The 14,561-nt window shown below is 49.8% G+C and overlaps 1 protein-coding gene across 1 annotated transcript; it reads right to left on the bottom strand.

The window, feature by feature from the left end:
- Positions 1–10,413: 10,413 nt before the first annotated feature.
- Positions 10,414–13,572, bottom strand: ZNF703 (zinc finger protein 703). The gene is made up of 2 exons (XM_028708624.2): positions 13,013–13,572; positions 10,414–12,053 (listed from the first exon to the last, which is right to left on the bottom strand). The coding sequence occupies exons 1-2, from the start codon at positions 13,274–13,276 to the stop codon at positions 10,605–10,607; spliced, it is 1,713 nt and encodes a 570-aa protein (XP_028564457.2). The 5' UTR covers positions 13,277–13,572; the 3' UTR covers positions 10,414–10,604.
- Between the last annotated feature and the right edge of the window lie 989 nt (positions 13,573–14,561).

Genomic DNA, 14,561 nt, shown 5'->3' with positions numbered 1-14,561 from the left:
TGTGAATCGCGTTAAAGAAATATCCTTTCCAAATGAAGTGTTCTGCTAAATGTTTCCACAAGAAGTTCTTTAGCGAGCAGAGATATATGCCTCCTCGGTTATTTGCTGTGAAACTAAACAGAGAGCTAACTGCTTGCCATACATCATCATCACCATCAGACAACATCTCTTTCCGAACAATAGATCTGTCTGAAAGCAAACGTCAGCAAAGCCCTGTGGAAAATCATAGCGGTACTATCCTGGCCATTGTCTTGGAAGAATGTTTTGGAGAACAAAGAGATTCCCTTCAAGCCTTTAGTGGAACCCGGGCACTGAGAACAAAGGCAGGGAACCTGTAACCCTTCAGATGTTGTTGCATTGCAGCTCCTCACATCCCTGCCCATTGCTTATGCTGGCTAGGGAGGATGGAAATGAACAGCTGGAAGGCCATGGATTTCCCTCCCTCGAGTGACATACAACAGGCAGAGCTCATCCAGGAGGTGCTTGGCTGTAGGCCAAGCAGCAGAGCACATGATTTGCATGGAAAAGACTCCAGGTTCAACACTTGATGTTTTCCAGGTTAGAGCTGGGAAGGAGCCTCCTCTGAACCCCCAGAGAGTCCCTTCCAGTCAACGTGGACAGTACTAAATGAAGCAATGGGCTAGATCACTAGGAGGCAACTTCATATGACCATACGTTCCACACTAAGATGAAAGGATGAATTCAGAAGCGGGAACAAAATGTTCAATATTTATTTCCCACACTTTGAATGCAACCCTTGCTCCTCCTCCTCTGGTCTCAGGTGGTTCTTCCCTCTTGCTCTTCCTCCCTCCCTCCTGCCCATTTTATCACCATAAGAACCTGGTTAAGGAGGGTCAGCTGAGAAGTGGTGGCTGTGGCTCACTGGGTATCCTTGGGCACGATTCTCTCTCTTTCTGTTTCAGCATAACCTGCCTCACAAGGTTGTTGCACGGATAAAGACAAAAGTGGCAGAGGAGGAGAGGAAATGAGACGGAACCACGTATTCCTTCGATGCTATAAATACTGGCTTGTGTCCAATGCTAGCCCTACTCAGAGGAGACCCATTGAAGTTAATAGGCAGGACTAACTTATGCTCATTAATTGCAGTGGGTTTACTCTGAAGAGAGCCTGGGGTGATACAAGTTGGTGTCAAAATCTGCAGATGGCCTGAAGCAACCCTGAAGACTTGTAGAGGCTCCAGCTGCTGCTACTACGTCCATGAAATAAAGGAAAGCTCCATTTCAGAGGATGGTAGATGCTCCATCCCCTTTCACGGCACTTGGTTGTTGCCTCACTTTCCCATTTTTTTTTGCAGAGACATCAGTCTTCCTTAAAGGGGCCAGAGTGGAATTCATCCAACTGAGACAATAGATCTTTGATGCTCTTCTCATCCAGGAGCCTCCTCTCTGCCACCAGCCTCCCTTCATGATGGATTGATGGAGATGTTTTAGCAAGGATCACACACCTTGAGAGAACAGCTTGCCTGTGATGGCGTCCAAATCATTCACTTGCCCACTCCAAGTGTACAATGTTGCCTTTGTTCAGTCTGGGCTGCAAAACTGAGTTCAAGAAAGAAAGAAAGAAAGAAAGAAAGAAAGAAAGAAAGAAAGAAAAAGTCCCTGGTCTTTTGTGCAATCCTCTGCGACAAAAATCTTTGAACGTTTTATGTTTAACTAGAGAGAGAAAAAAGGTGGCGAAGGGTCTTGACTCTTTTCTCCCTGCTCCTTGCACACAAGTGCATGCAGGCACATGTTCGTGCCCCCCTGCACACGGGCCTGAGCAGCGGCTGCAATAAATCAATAGGAAAATAGAGGCTGCCAGTTAGACTAAACAAGTGCATTTGCAAAGCTTGCTAACCCTCATTAATCACTCTGACAGCCCTAAAAACACATTTCCCCTTTAATGACTGTATTTGGATAATCAGTGCTTTTTCCTCCTCAGTTAGAGTTTGAGTAACGGACAGCTGGTGTTATTGCAGCCATTCATGGGGGAGCATGGGGATCGGGGTCAACCGGGAGTCAACTGCTGAAGGTCTTTCGCAGTCCCAGGCTAGAACTAGGAAAGTTGTTGTTATGCAGCAAGGGGAACAGCAGCTCACTGCCAATAAGAACTGGAACACAGACTTCGCCGCGTCCCTGTGCATTATCCGAACAACTGCCCCCACTGGGCTAAAAAGGCGAGTTGCAGCTGGCTTGGATAAATCTCTCTCCTGCTTGCCTTTTCCTTTGTTTCCAGGCCATATTCGAAAGCCCTGAAGTTTCCCTGGCTTAAATGTTGCAGAAGCGTTAATGCACCCCCGCATACATGGAAATGGTAATTCACGAGCGCGGAGCTTGTAAATTAAGCCATACATTACCCAAATGCACCCAGCCATATATATATTTCACCCAGAAAGACAGGAAAAATCAAATCATACTGAAAACTCTCAAGTACAGGTTGTTAAGACAGAATGATTAATAAAGTGCATCCCGGCGCTCTTATTAGAAGATGAATTCAGCAGTAACCAAGGCATACATCCGACGGGAAGTTCTTTAATACATTGGCAGCGCAATCACTCTGCAGCAGATAAAATTGCAGAGCATTGGCAGGTTGCAAACGATGCTTGACAGCATTTTTGTGTGCACATTTTCTTTTCTGCTTGGTGATGTAGGCAGAGGGGAATGGCAATGAGGAATTTGTCAGGGCAAAGCAAGGTCTGAAGGAGTGTGGCTGTTTGGCTGGGATAAACTAAACTCAAGGGGGTAGCGATGATAAGCAGAAACATTTGCTCACACAGTGACCTTCCATAAAGTGTACATGAAGGGCAACACTCAAGGGGAAGTCAAGAAGGAGGGCAATGTTACAGCAGCTTAACCCAGAAATGCTCCCCGTCTCTCTCCAACCTGCAACTTCCCCTAACAGAGAGCAACATAGGAAGCTGCCTTGTAGTGAGCCATGCCACAGGACCGCCTAGCAATGTGCAAAGGATGTGGCATGCACCAGTGGCATCAATGGTATGGCAACGATGCTGTGCATGCTTTTGAACATAACAGATACAAGGCAAAGAATGTAGGATGCTACCTTCGACCGACTCCCACTTCCCAGTTCACTATTGCTGAGACTGAATAGCAGTCACTCTCCAGGGTATCGGATGGGAGCAGGCCAGGGACTAATCCTGGCACCTTTTGCATGAGAACTTGTGCTCTGCCACTGATTTTCAGTTCCTCCCCAAGGTGCAAGGAGCAAGAAACTGCATCACACTGCACAGCAGCCAGCTCAACATGGGTTCACACTGCACAGCAGCCAGCTCAACATGGGTTATTTTCGTAACACACTGTACACATTCGGGGGGAGAAGCTTGATAATGGTGCGGAGAGAAATTGCCCCAGCCGCACAACAGGGCTGCTTCCATGTGGCAGCGCCAGTAATAACCTGGCCTCAAAGCAAACACATGCTTGTTATACCTGCTCTCCCAGTGATTTGCATGTTCTCGGGATGTTAAATGGATATTTTAAGCGTTTTGAAGATTATTGTATTTTATGGAGTGATACATTTCTGTTATTTGTAAACCAGTTTGGGAGGATGAAAAGCAGCATAGAAGTCTTTTAAACGAATAACAAATACATATTTATAGTCTGCCTTTCCTCCATGGAACTCAAGGTGCTGGTCTTAGGGTTCCCATATTGCTTCCCATTAGGGCATTGGCCAAACTCAGCAAGGCTGCAGCACCCGCTGCCTATCAGCACTCTAGGGAGGTGACTCAAGAGGCTGGGTTTTCCCAGCCCAACCTTAGTTTGACACAATTTTCTGCTTACCAGGAAAAATATGCTACCTGAATTGCATTCAAGGGATATCTACTTTGCTTATAAGGAATGCAAACTGGAAAAAAAGCTGGAAGTAGGGTGTTTTCAGTACTCAGACTCTATATCAATCTTTCCTGAGCCTGGTGACATCTATATGTTTGGAACTACAACTCCCGTCATTCTTAACTAGCACAACCTGTGCTCAGTGATGATCAGCGCTGTATCCAAAACGTTCTGGAGGGCACCAGGTTGGGGAAAGCTGCTCTACATAAACAAAACCAGTCCAGGTTTGCCCTGTGTAATGTGAGTCCTGAATTATCTATGTCTTAATCACTTGTGTAACTTGAAACAATATTTCTTTTTTGCTGCTTATTTTTTCTTTCCATTCCAAGTTTGCTAATGAATTGGACTTATTTCTGATATTTTATTCTCTTAGACACTAAATCTGCCCACCACTCCACACAGTTTTTGCATACAAGTCCTGTGAAATATGATTTAATACAATAACAAGAAGAATTATTGAAGGCTGTAACTGTAAAACTCAGGATTCAAGAGGCTTGCTTCAGAATAAGAGGTTGAACCATACTAAATCTATTTTCCATTATTTTTCTGAAAGTAAAACCACTTTGGACTATCTGTAGCAAATGTGACTCAGACCCTCTTTTCAAACTTGCAATGTAGAATTATGTTCTGAATGTGCCTTCCATATTCTATTTCCATATCTCCGTGTTCCATATCTCCGTGTTCTTTTACAAAGAAACAGGAAATACCAAACAAGACCTCAGCTCACTAAGCTGGAATAACCGATTGGCCATGATTCTGGCATACAGCAAGGGGTTACAAGAGGCATTTGTGCAAACAGGAAAACAAAGATGAAGAAGGCTTTTTAATCTCAGAATGTGAGAACTGCATCACACCTGCATGTGACTGATGGAAGCTATAGTTCAAAACAACTGGAGAACACCAGGCTGAAGGGAGGGAAAATGTACAAGAGTCTATTTGATATGATTAGAACTTGGGAAGTCAAGTAGAGACTGCCTTAAGTTCACAGTGGCCAAATGGAGATGTGCAACCTACTCATGATAACACCTGTGTTTTACACAGTTTTTCCTCTGTATACAGAGAAGGCATCCATGTAGGAAAGTGTCCCATAGTCCTGAATTTGGCTTTTGAAATGAAAAGAAGTGGCAGCAAAGAGGTAAGCCAGAGACTCATGTTTCTACTTTCTTCTCTTCCGACAAAATATCCAAAGATATTTGCCCAAGGAGCTGCAAGTATAGCTCACCCAAACAACTTCCTCTTTGGACTGTGACATCAAATATGTGAAAAGCTGATGCACAAAGCACACCTACAAAAGAACGCAAGAAGAGCCTAGTTGCTGGATCAAGTCAAAGTCCCATCAAGTCCAGCACCCTGTTCTTACACGGTGGCCAAACAGGTGCCTATGCACTGAAACCCTAACCCTCCACACTTGCAATTTTGTGTTTGAAGGAAATGCTACTTGATATCATTTCTAGTTTCATGGTCTTGGAGCAACTTGTTTTTACAGCTTCGTAGCATGTCAGAGGTAAACAAAGAAGAAGAAAAGGAGCAGCAACAATACTACTATGGCAAAAGGTTATTTATAGCAAATTAAATCCTGGTACCCCAGAACAAGCAAGCAAAAACTAACCTGAGTGATAGACCAGGATGCAACCAACTCATCAGAAAAAGGAGAGACTCCCCACTGCCCCCCCAAACCTTGCAGACTACTGCTCCACATAGGAACGTGTTTCTGTATTTTCCTTTCAGAATGGAGGCAATAGTAACCTTATTTGCCATCTCAGAGATGACGCTGAAGAACAGTGGGAATGGTATTCCTGTTCGCAAACAGTTTGCCATTTGACATCTATAAGCAGACCTCAACAGCAAAGCTCCAATTTCCTATGAAGTGTTTTTAACCTCTTGGTATGTTTGTGTCCTTTGGAGATCTTGGCCTATATTATCTCTTTTATAGTTAAAGAATACATCTCCTCCTAGACACTAATCTCTTTTGGTTTCCCTGGAACACTTAAAGTGGAGCCCCAAAGAGCCAAATAGCCTTTCAGTGCTCAGCACTCCCATTCAGCCATGTAGAGGAAGGGCTATCGCTCTGTGCGAGGGCACCTGCTCTGTATGCAGAAGGCTTCCAGTTTGATATCCGGCATCTTCTGCTAGAGTTCCCTGCCCAAAACCCTGGAGAGCCACTTCCAGATTCAGTGTAAGGCAGGTTCCTACAACCCTATCCAATTGATATTTCACAGAACTAGAAATGGGTTTCCAGGCATCCCTGCGGTTTTGCTCTCATTCCCTCAGAACTGCTATGCAAAGATTCTGTTAATTCAGAAAGACACAGTGAAAACAAAGCAAGACACGATCAGCTTCAGCTTGAAACCAGATTTTATCTCTCAAAAATAACTTAGTCCTGCCTGAGATGATGAGGGACGAGAGCTGGTTTGGCTCCTCCATCTCTTGCCCTTGATTCAGTAGGCTTGCTTCACACATGACTCTGGCGGCAGCACAGTTCCTGACGGAGAAGACAGAAAGTCTTTCTGCCCGGCAAGTCATATGGTTTCGAGCGAGGAAGAGGATTTCACCAACATGGTATGTAGGAGTCGTTCCCCACAAACGGCTTCCTATGTGAAAGGATGAGCCTTCAAGCCTGCCTTTCTGACAGCAATGATGCCACAAACAGGTAGCTTTGTGGCGCTGAGCAAATCCCCACATGCCAGCCGCAAATCCTTCACCTAACAGATGGAACCATGTCCTACCTTGCAGACCTGTTGTAAGGGCAAAAGCAATGACTGAAATTTTAAAATTCTATCTCAATTTGACACCAGGTCCCCTGTAGCCACAGTTTGGAACTGAACTCAGCTCAGAGGGTGTAGTTCTACTCAAGCTTAGCTCAGCACCTGTCTTTCATTTATACTAGCCACTGAAGAAAAGGAACATCATGCCTGTCGACAATATCTCAATTCATATCTTTTGGACTTGGAAGCCAAGTTTCAGTTTTTAGTGCATAGGAACTCCGCTACAAGCATTCAAGAAAGTGATTTGGGATGGTGGTGATGGAAGGATAGATATATGCAACTACTTGCATAAGACTTGTATATCTCAACACCAATGCATGAGTTTTAAAAAGCTAGGTGGCTTTCTGACTCACCAATCAGCTTAGAAAACAAAAATTGCAAGACAATGTGCCAAAGAGCATTAAAAACCGATGAAAACTGACTAGGCCGAGTAAACAAAAACCCTTCACCTATGAAGAGAATCCCTGCATTAATGATGGACAATTGTCTCACTGAAGGAGAGAGAGGCTGTGCCTGGTGTCAGAGCTTAGCTACCCCATTGGGATGTGGTCTGTAGCTGCCAGCTGGCTAAATAGGGAAAAGATGGAGGTTGTGAACACACCATACGTTTAAAGCACATTCAAAGCCCAATAATCCAGGCAGCTGTAGTTTGTTAAGGCTGCTGAAAATTGTAGCTCTGTGGGGGGCAAACTAAAGTTCCCAGGATTCCTGCGGGGAGGTGCCTTAAAGACATGGTGTGCACCCAGACAGAGACTCTACTAAGTGTCCTGCAGCCTCAGCAGGTGAACAGGACAGACAGCATCGAAGCCGCTCAATTTAATGTGCAGTATAGTTAATGCACTCTGCAACATGCAGAGCTCCCTTTCTCCTCCTTGGCACAATTCAAGAGTGTCAGGACATTCTGGGGGAGCATATCCTTACCCTTCTTTCCTCACTATGTTCCATCATGGAATGTGAGTTCAGAGCAGGATGGAGATATGGAAAGCATATACAAGCTTCCTGTGCCCCCCGCCCCCCAAGGCTGGTATGGTGCCCCTGCACTGCAGGGAGAGGCTTTCCATTATGCCCTTCGGTTCCTGGACTGAGACTTGGGGTTGCACCCAACTAAATCCTACTAAATCAGAGCAGATCCACAGAGCAGACTTCAGTTAGTTGGGGCCATTAACTTCAATGGGTCTAACATTAATGAGCAGGCCTAACACTAGAAGCCCCCCACCAGATTTTAAATAGAGGACATGGATATGCCAACTAATATCATGGAGGGTAATGAAATGCAGGTACAGTGGAAATGGAACAACCACAAGGAAAGCCAAACCAAGCTTACTCAATTCACCAGTATTCCCATCTGACTCAAATTCCATGCTACTTTGCGTCCACTGCTACCAGGAGAATAGTATGTCTAGGAGCCCAGCCCAGGAGCAAATTTCGCCAAGCGCACCTTTCGAGACCTCAGCTGCAAAATTCAACTACGGATGTCTCCCGGCTCTTCACAGACTGAAATATGGAAACGGCGCCCCCAAATATTGCTGCCCAGAGCAGCTGGTTTGCAAAGCTTATGCAGCACTGTTTTGCAAAAGGAGAAAGTGGGGGGGGGGGAGCCACCCCCAAGTTTGAAAGGCCACCCAAGAGGCTGAGCGATGGAAGACCTTCTGGGAATTTGAGTAAAATCAGATGATAGCGCGAGGCAATTGCCCTTCGTGTTTTGCATCTTTCGGCAGATTTGCAAGGGAAAGTAATCGTCATTAAGGCGGCCGAAGGTGCGCTTGTCGCTACGTAACCGGCGTTCGTACCAAGACACACAATCAGCTGGATTTTTCTCTACCACTAGATGGCGCTGCAGCCTTTCGGTGATCCTTCTCCCAGGCAGGCTAGAAAATTACGCCGCCGACTCCCCTCCGCTTTGCTTTTTGTGAAGACTCCTGACACAGTCCTTCAGTTTGCAGATTTCCTATAACGAGGACTCATTCGCGGAGGCATCTTGAGGAAACACTCTGGAGGGAAGCTGAAGCAGTCTACAACATGCAGCAGAATCAAGCGGCAGAAAGGGCCGTAAGGAACAGGTGACAGGTGTGCGGAGGTGACGCTCCCGGGGGGAAGAGATGCTGCTGCTGCAAATGCTGGCATATCAAGGAGAAAGAAGCGAGCTCAGCCTGGTGCCTATTGTGCCGCTTGCTGGCAGGTTATTTTCTGAAGTGAAAAAGGTGACCCCTTGCAGCCTGAAAGGATACAGTCTACCCTACAAATTCAGGACTATACCACCTCATTGTTCCTACCTGGGGAGGCAGAGAACAAGAATGCCTCCTCCTGCACGAGAAAGAAAAACCTTCAGCTGCTAATGCCTTGGAAATTAGGAGCATGGGTAGCTGCTTTGTACTGAGCAGACCTTTGATCCTTCCAAATCAGTATCGTCTCCAGTGGCATGGCAGTGGCTCTCCAGGGTGTCAGACAGCGGATCTGTCCTGCCCTACCTTGAGATGCCAGGAGTTGAACCAGGGACCGCTTGCATGCAAGGCAGATGCTCTACCACCGTGCTAAATCCCCAAACTAAATCCTCACCTTCATATTCTTGCTAATCTTTAATGTGTCCTAAAAAGGCCATAGGTCATTCACTAAAGGGGTTTCTCCCCCCCCCCCACTTTTGTTTTGGTGCTGTGGTTCATACGGAAAGAATGCGCACAACACACAGGCAGCCGAAGGGAGAATGCAAGACAGCACAAACTACAGGGTAGATATAGCCAAGTATTCATTTATTAACAAAATAAGACTTACCAGGACGGAGCTCTTATCACCCAAAATGATCCGCAGCCTTCCGCGCTGCGTTAAGACTGGGGATGGGGGGTGGGGGTGGGGCTCCACAACCTAATGACAGTTCCATTCCCATAGGTCAAGATAAATTGGGGGATTGGGGAGGATTGAATGGTTTTTTTTTGGTATGTAGATTTGAGCCTGCAGTTGAGGATGCAACTAGCCCCTTGGGGCTAGCCGGACTCTTTATAAGGATCCAGCTTGTACTAGGCTAAGCAAAAGTTATTTTGAGTTCTTCATTTGGTGCAGGTTGGGGAAAAATAGGTCTTCAGTTCCAGTCCCTCAAGGGTGCTTGCCAATTTTATTTAAATCCAGGTCTTTAAAAAAAACAAAACACCAAAATAAACAAAAGAAGAGCCACCTCAAAAAAATTGTGGTAGGTGTCCCTGTGATGGATCAACTTGCTCAGCGCACTTTCTGGGCTTCAAGTATCATCAGCAACATCCAAGCACCAGGATAACTGGCACATCAGCCCTTGCCTCCATACAGGGCACCCACCAACTCTCAACGCTCAGAGCACCTGACTTTATGGAGAAGAGAGAGGGCACCCGACTTAAGATGGAGTAGTCCTCAGAACCAAAGCCGGCGGCAGAGGCTGGGGTCCTTCCTTGCTCACAACCCATCAGCAAAGTGCATCTCACCACCGCATGGCAAGTGATGCTCTTGCCATCCTGCAGCTAGAACAAAGCCACAGAACATCTCCCAGCTGACCTCCCGCCGCCCCTTTCCTTAGAACACAATACACAAAAGGACAAAAAAAAATATAATTACATTTCTGATAACTGTACAAAAGGGGGAAAAACTATTTCCTTTTAAAAAAGAAAAGAGAGGGGGGGGGAAACAAAGGAGGGAGGGGTGCATTTTGGTGAGAATCATGCAAATGGTTTATGGGGGATCGAGATTTTTTTTTTTAAAAAGAAAATTATAGGGGGTTAAAAGAAAGATAAAAGAAAACACAATTAAGAGCCCCCACACAAGCAAAGAGAGAGAGAGAGAGATTTAGGTTGGGTACTGTTATAATCAATATTATTTTTTTGGGAGGGGGGACACAGACTTTTTGCATACCATTGATTCATTGGCGTATTAATGCACTTATAATTCCCAGCTTTAAGCTAACATACAGTAAATAAATACATAGTCCCAGGACGAGGGCAGGAAAAGAAGAGGGAGAGGCGGCAGACAATTGTAGTTACTGATATCCAAGTGCAGAGGCTGAGGTTAGTCTTTGGCCATAAAGGGCATATGGAGAGTAGTAAGGTCCAGCTGCGGGCAAAGAGGGCACCGGCAACGCCCCGGCCGTGGGCAAGTGGCTCTTGCCGTAAGGGTGGTACCGGTTTAGTCCTAAAGTGTGCGGGCTTCTCAAAGAGAAGGAGCTGGGGCTCCCGGGGCCGGTGGGTGGGAGATGCAGGTGGCAAGATGCCGCGGACCCCAGCCCAGAGGTAGGGTAGCCAGCCAGGAGTTTTTCTGCCCCTGGCAGTGTCGTGTGGGTCCGTAAGTGGGCCAGCAGTTCCTCCGAGGTGGCAAACCTCTTGTCGCAGGGTCCGCTGGCAGACACCCAGTTGCATATGTGGGGAAGGGTGTCGTTCTGGAGCATGAAGCCGTACGTGTAGAGCGGGTGGCCTGGCAGGCTGGGTGTGGCGCTGGAGAGGGTGGTGTGCAGAGGGTGCGTGGGGTACACCAAGGGATATCCGCTTTTCAGGCTGCCCGGGTCATGCACGCAGCTGGAGCAGTTGCTAGTGCCCAAATGCGAGGCGCTGTGGTAGCTCAGGCAATAGGGGTCGCGGCATAATCCTTGCATGAAGGAAGGGGGAGAGGCCCCCGTCAGAGGGCTGGAGCTGGGGGGCTTGCCCGGTAACCCCAAGGCGCCAGGCAACTGGCTGCTCACCAGGCTGGGCTTGGTAGGGTCCAAGCTGGGCACAAACTGGGACGGGTAGCCAGCATAGGCCCCGACGATGGAGCCGTGGTAGCCGATGCTGGAGGGCGGCAAAGGAAACACCGAGTGTCCCGGCTTGTATGGGGACACCGGAGCCACGTGGCCCGCGCTCAGGGCCGGAGGCTCCGACTTGCGCCCGGAAGAGGCCTCGGTATGAGCTCCGGGCTCCGCGCTACCCGCGCCGCTGCCCGCGCGGCTGCTACTGCCGCCGGCTCCTTGCGCGCCGTCGGGGCTGGCCTTGGCGGACATATCCATCTCCTTCTTGTCGTCGGCGCCTTTGCAATCCGCGTGCTGCTGCGGAGAGCTGCCCCTCGAGCCGCCCGGGGAGGAGGAGGTGGAAGAGGACGAGGCGGTAGTGGCGGCTGCTCCGTGCGGAGGGAAAGGAGGGCAGGCGGCGCTGGGCACGCGGAAGCCCGTCTTCTCCGCGCCCGGCCCGGCCTGGTTCGGCTGCCCGCCGCCGCCGCCCTCCTTACGCAGATCGCCGCCTCCGCCGCCTTTGGAATAAGGCTTGAAGCTGGACTTGTCCTCGGTCGGCGGCTCGCCAAGCTGCTTGAGGGCGCCGCCGCGGCTCCCGGACTCCTTGTCCGGCCCGGAGAGCCCGGCCGAAGCGCCGGAGTTGAGTTTGGAGGCGGGCGGAGGGTCCGGCTTGCCGATCTGCGAGCAGGTTTGCGCCAGCAGCGCCAGAGGGCTTTTCTTGGCGTCCAGCTGGGGAAGGCAAGGCAAGGAAGGAGACAGAGAGGCTGGTTAGACCACGCAGAGCTGGACGCGTCGGGAGGAACTGAGCCCCCACCCCCAATGCAACACCCACCCAAAGGACAGGCAACGACTCGGAAAGGCCCCCGGGGCGCACGGCGGAGATCCCGCAAACGGTGCCCCCTTCCCGGCCCTAGTTGCAAAAACACTCCTGCCCCGACTCCCCTACTATTTTAGGCTACCCCCCTTCTTTTTAGGAGCGCCACCCTTACGGAAATTCCCTCCGGCGGAACCGGACGGAAGTTTCCCCTCCTGCAAACCCCACAGACGAGCAGATCCGGCCCGGGTTGGTTCACTCTCCAGACGGGCGCTCGGCTCATGGAGGGTCCGAACCCGGGTGAAAGATTCTCCCAGGAACCGAGAGACAAGCAGCCTCGGCGATTCACACCCGCTGCCTATCCCCCCCCACCCCCACCCCCGCTCCTTCCCACCCCGATGGATCCCGCGATCACCCGCCTTTGATCCACAAAGGCTCCGGGCGCGCGCAACGATCGTTGCCAAAGCCCACGAACCTTGCCTCGCAAAGTTCGGGCCGGGAGATCGAGGAACGAACAAGCGATTCCTCCGCCGTCGGAATTTGTGTTAAAATCACAGAACTCAAATAACTCTCTTTGCTTGGGACTCTATTTAAAAGGAAAGTCCGGACGAGGATTTTCTCCCGTCCGGCTCCACAAATTCAGAGAGATGGAGAACAGACGGACTTCAAGTCCAAGCCAGGGCGAGAGATCAGGGTGGGGCTCCCCAAGGGACCGCGGACCGACGCGAGGGAAGCGGGGCGCAGCTCTGGAGGGACGCAGGTGAGAAGCGCCCGGAGGTGCCGGGGGACCCTCCCGTCGCCCAATTCGCCGTCGGGGGAGCGGCGTGTGCGGAGAGGGAGAAGCGCGAGCAGGAAAGAGCTGGCTGGCACTGACCTCGATGGGGCTGACGGGCGTGGAGGAGAGGGGCTGCAGGTATTCCGGGTGCAAGAGGTGTCCGCTGTGGGCGCTCAGCATCTTCAGCACCCTGATGGGAAGCCGGTTCGCCTGGCGCAGGGGGTCCTCCGGGGACAGGTGCGAGAGCGCGGCTCCCGGAGCCTGGGCTGGAGAGGACGAGAAGGTGGCGGCGGCCGCGCTCTTCCCTCCGCTGCTGGTGGGCGATGTCCTTGCGTTAGATCCAGCGGGCGAGCCAGCGCTCATTTGGGGAGCGGGCCGGGCGGGGGTGGGGTCGGGCCAGGCTGGGGAGGGGGAGGGAGAGGCAGGAGAGGCGAGCTCCGCAGCGCCCAAGCCCGGGCGCCTGGCAGGAGCGGCGGCAAAGACCAGCGCACCGGCCCCAGCGAGACTTTAATGAAAGAATAATAATAATAAAAATAATAAAAACCTCTTTTGGGGAAAAAAAAGCCCTTCCCGTTCCCGGAGCCGCACGTCAAATAGCTCCGATCTTGCAGCACACTTCAAAGGCACCGGCCCTGCCCACCAATCGGGGACGTGCCAAGGAGCTCGGGGAGGGGCGATCGGCCGGTGGGGGGAGCTTAGCCTAGTGGGAAGATGTGGGGCTTAAAGGGATCGCGCTCGCTCTCGCGTTTTGGCACCTCGCGGAGAGCCGAGGAGCTGCGTTTGCGAAAGGGCGCTGCGCCCTCGCCCTCGCCGGATTGCACCCAGGGGCGAGGCTGCCTTCCCCCCACACTTTCAAAAGGAGGGGGGGGGTAGGGAGAAAGGCAGTGGGGAAAAGGGTGTGTGTCTATGGAAAACATTGCACTCACCTTTCTTCACTTAACTGAGCAGCAAAGACTTTTAAGCTTTACCTTCTTTCTTTTTTAAAGGAGGCGGGAATTCAGGAAGAACAAAAAGCATGTAATATTCTTTCGTCACTGGAGAAGCGGGTGCGGGGAAGGCAGTACAGTACAGTACTTTAATGAGCTGCCTACGCTCTGTGCACTGAAAGTACATGGCTTCCCCCGAAGTATCCTGGGAACTGTAGTTTTGTGCAGGGTGCTGGGAATTGTAACTCTGCTAGGGGTAAACTGCAGTTCCCAGGACACTTTTGGGGGAAGTCGTGTGCTTGAAGTATGGTGCGTATGCAGCCTTGCAAGCCATTTTCAGCACATCCTTTCTATGGGTTGTTTCCAACTAAGCTCAGAGTAGACCCATTGAGGTTAATGAACCTCAGTTAGTCAGGTCCATTAACTTCAAGGGGTCCACTCTGAGTAGCGCTAGCATTGGAGGCAACCGGATGTTGTGTTTATTGAGTTGCTCTCTGTTTGTTTTGCTGGTACTGTAGTTGTTTTGGGCTTCCTTCCAGGAGGAAAAGCAGGAGATAAGCACCGCATGAAAAAAGAAAATGAAAAAATGAAAGGTCACGGGTCTAAAATATGCTCTTCCGAAGCCAGTCTGTTGGTAAAATAGCTAAGAATGTGGAATGGTGAGCTTCAAAATTAAGAACATAAAAAGACTGAGCCCTGAAGGATCAGACCAGCATCCTGTT

This window comes from Podarcis muralis, chromosome 15, assembly GCF_964188315.1.
Source record: "Podarcis muralis chromosome 15, rPodMur119.hap1.1, whole genome shotgun sequence".
Taxonomy (NCBI): Eukaryota; Metazoa; Chordata; class Lepidosauria; order Squamata; family Lacertidae; genus Podarcis; species Podarcis muralis.
This window is presented reverse-complemented; position numbering and strand designations above follow the sequence as displayed.

Bases quoted from the DNA above. Each gene is read 5' to 3' on its own strand.
- ZNF703 (XM_028708624.2), bottom strand. From the start codon at position 13,276: ATGAGCGCTGGCTCGCCCGCTGGATCTAACGCAAGGACATCGCCCACC. The intron at 12,054-13,012 runs GTCAGTGCCAGC...TGCCTTCCCCAG, and splicing joins CGCCCGTCAGCCCCATCGAG to CTGGACGCCAAGAAAAGCCC.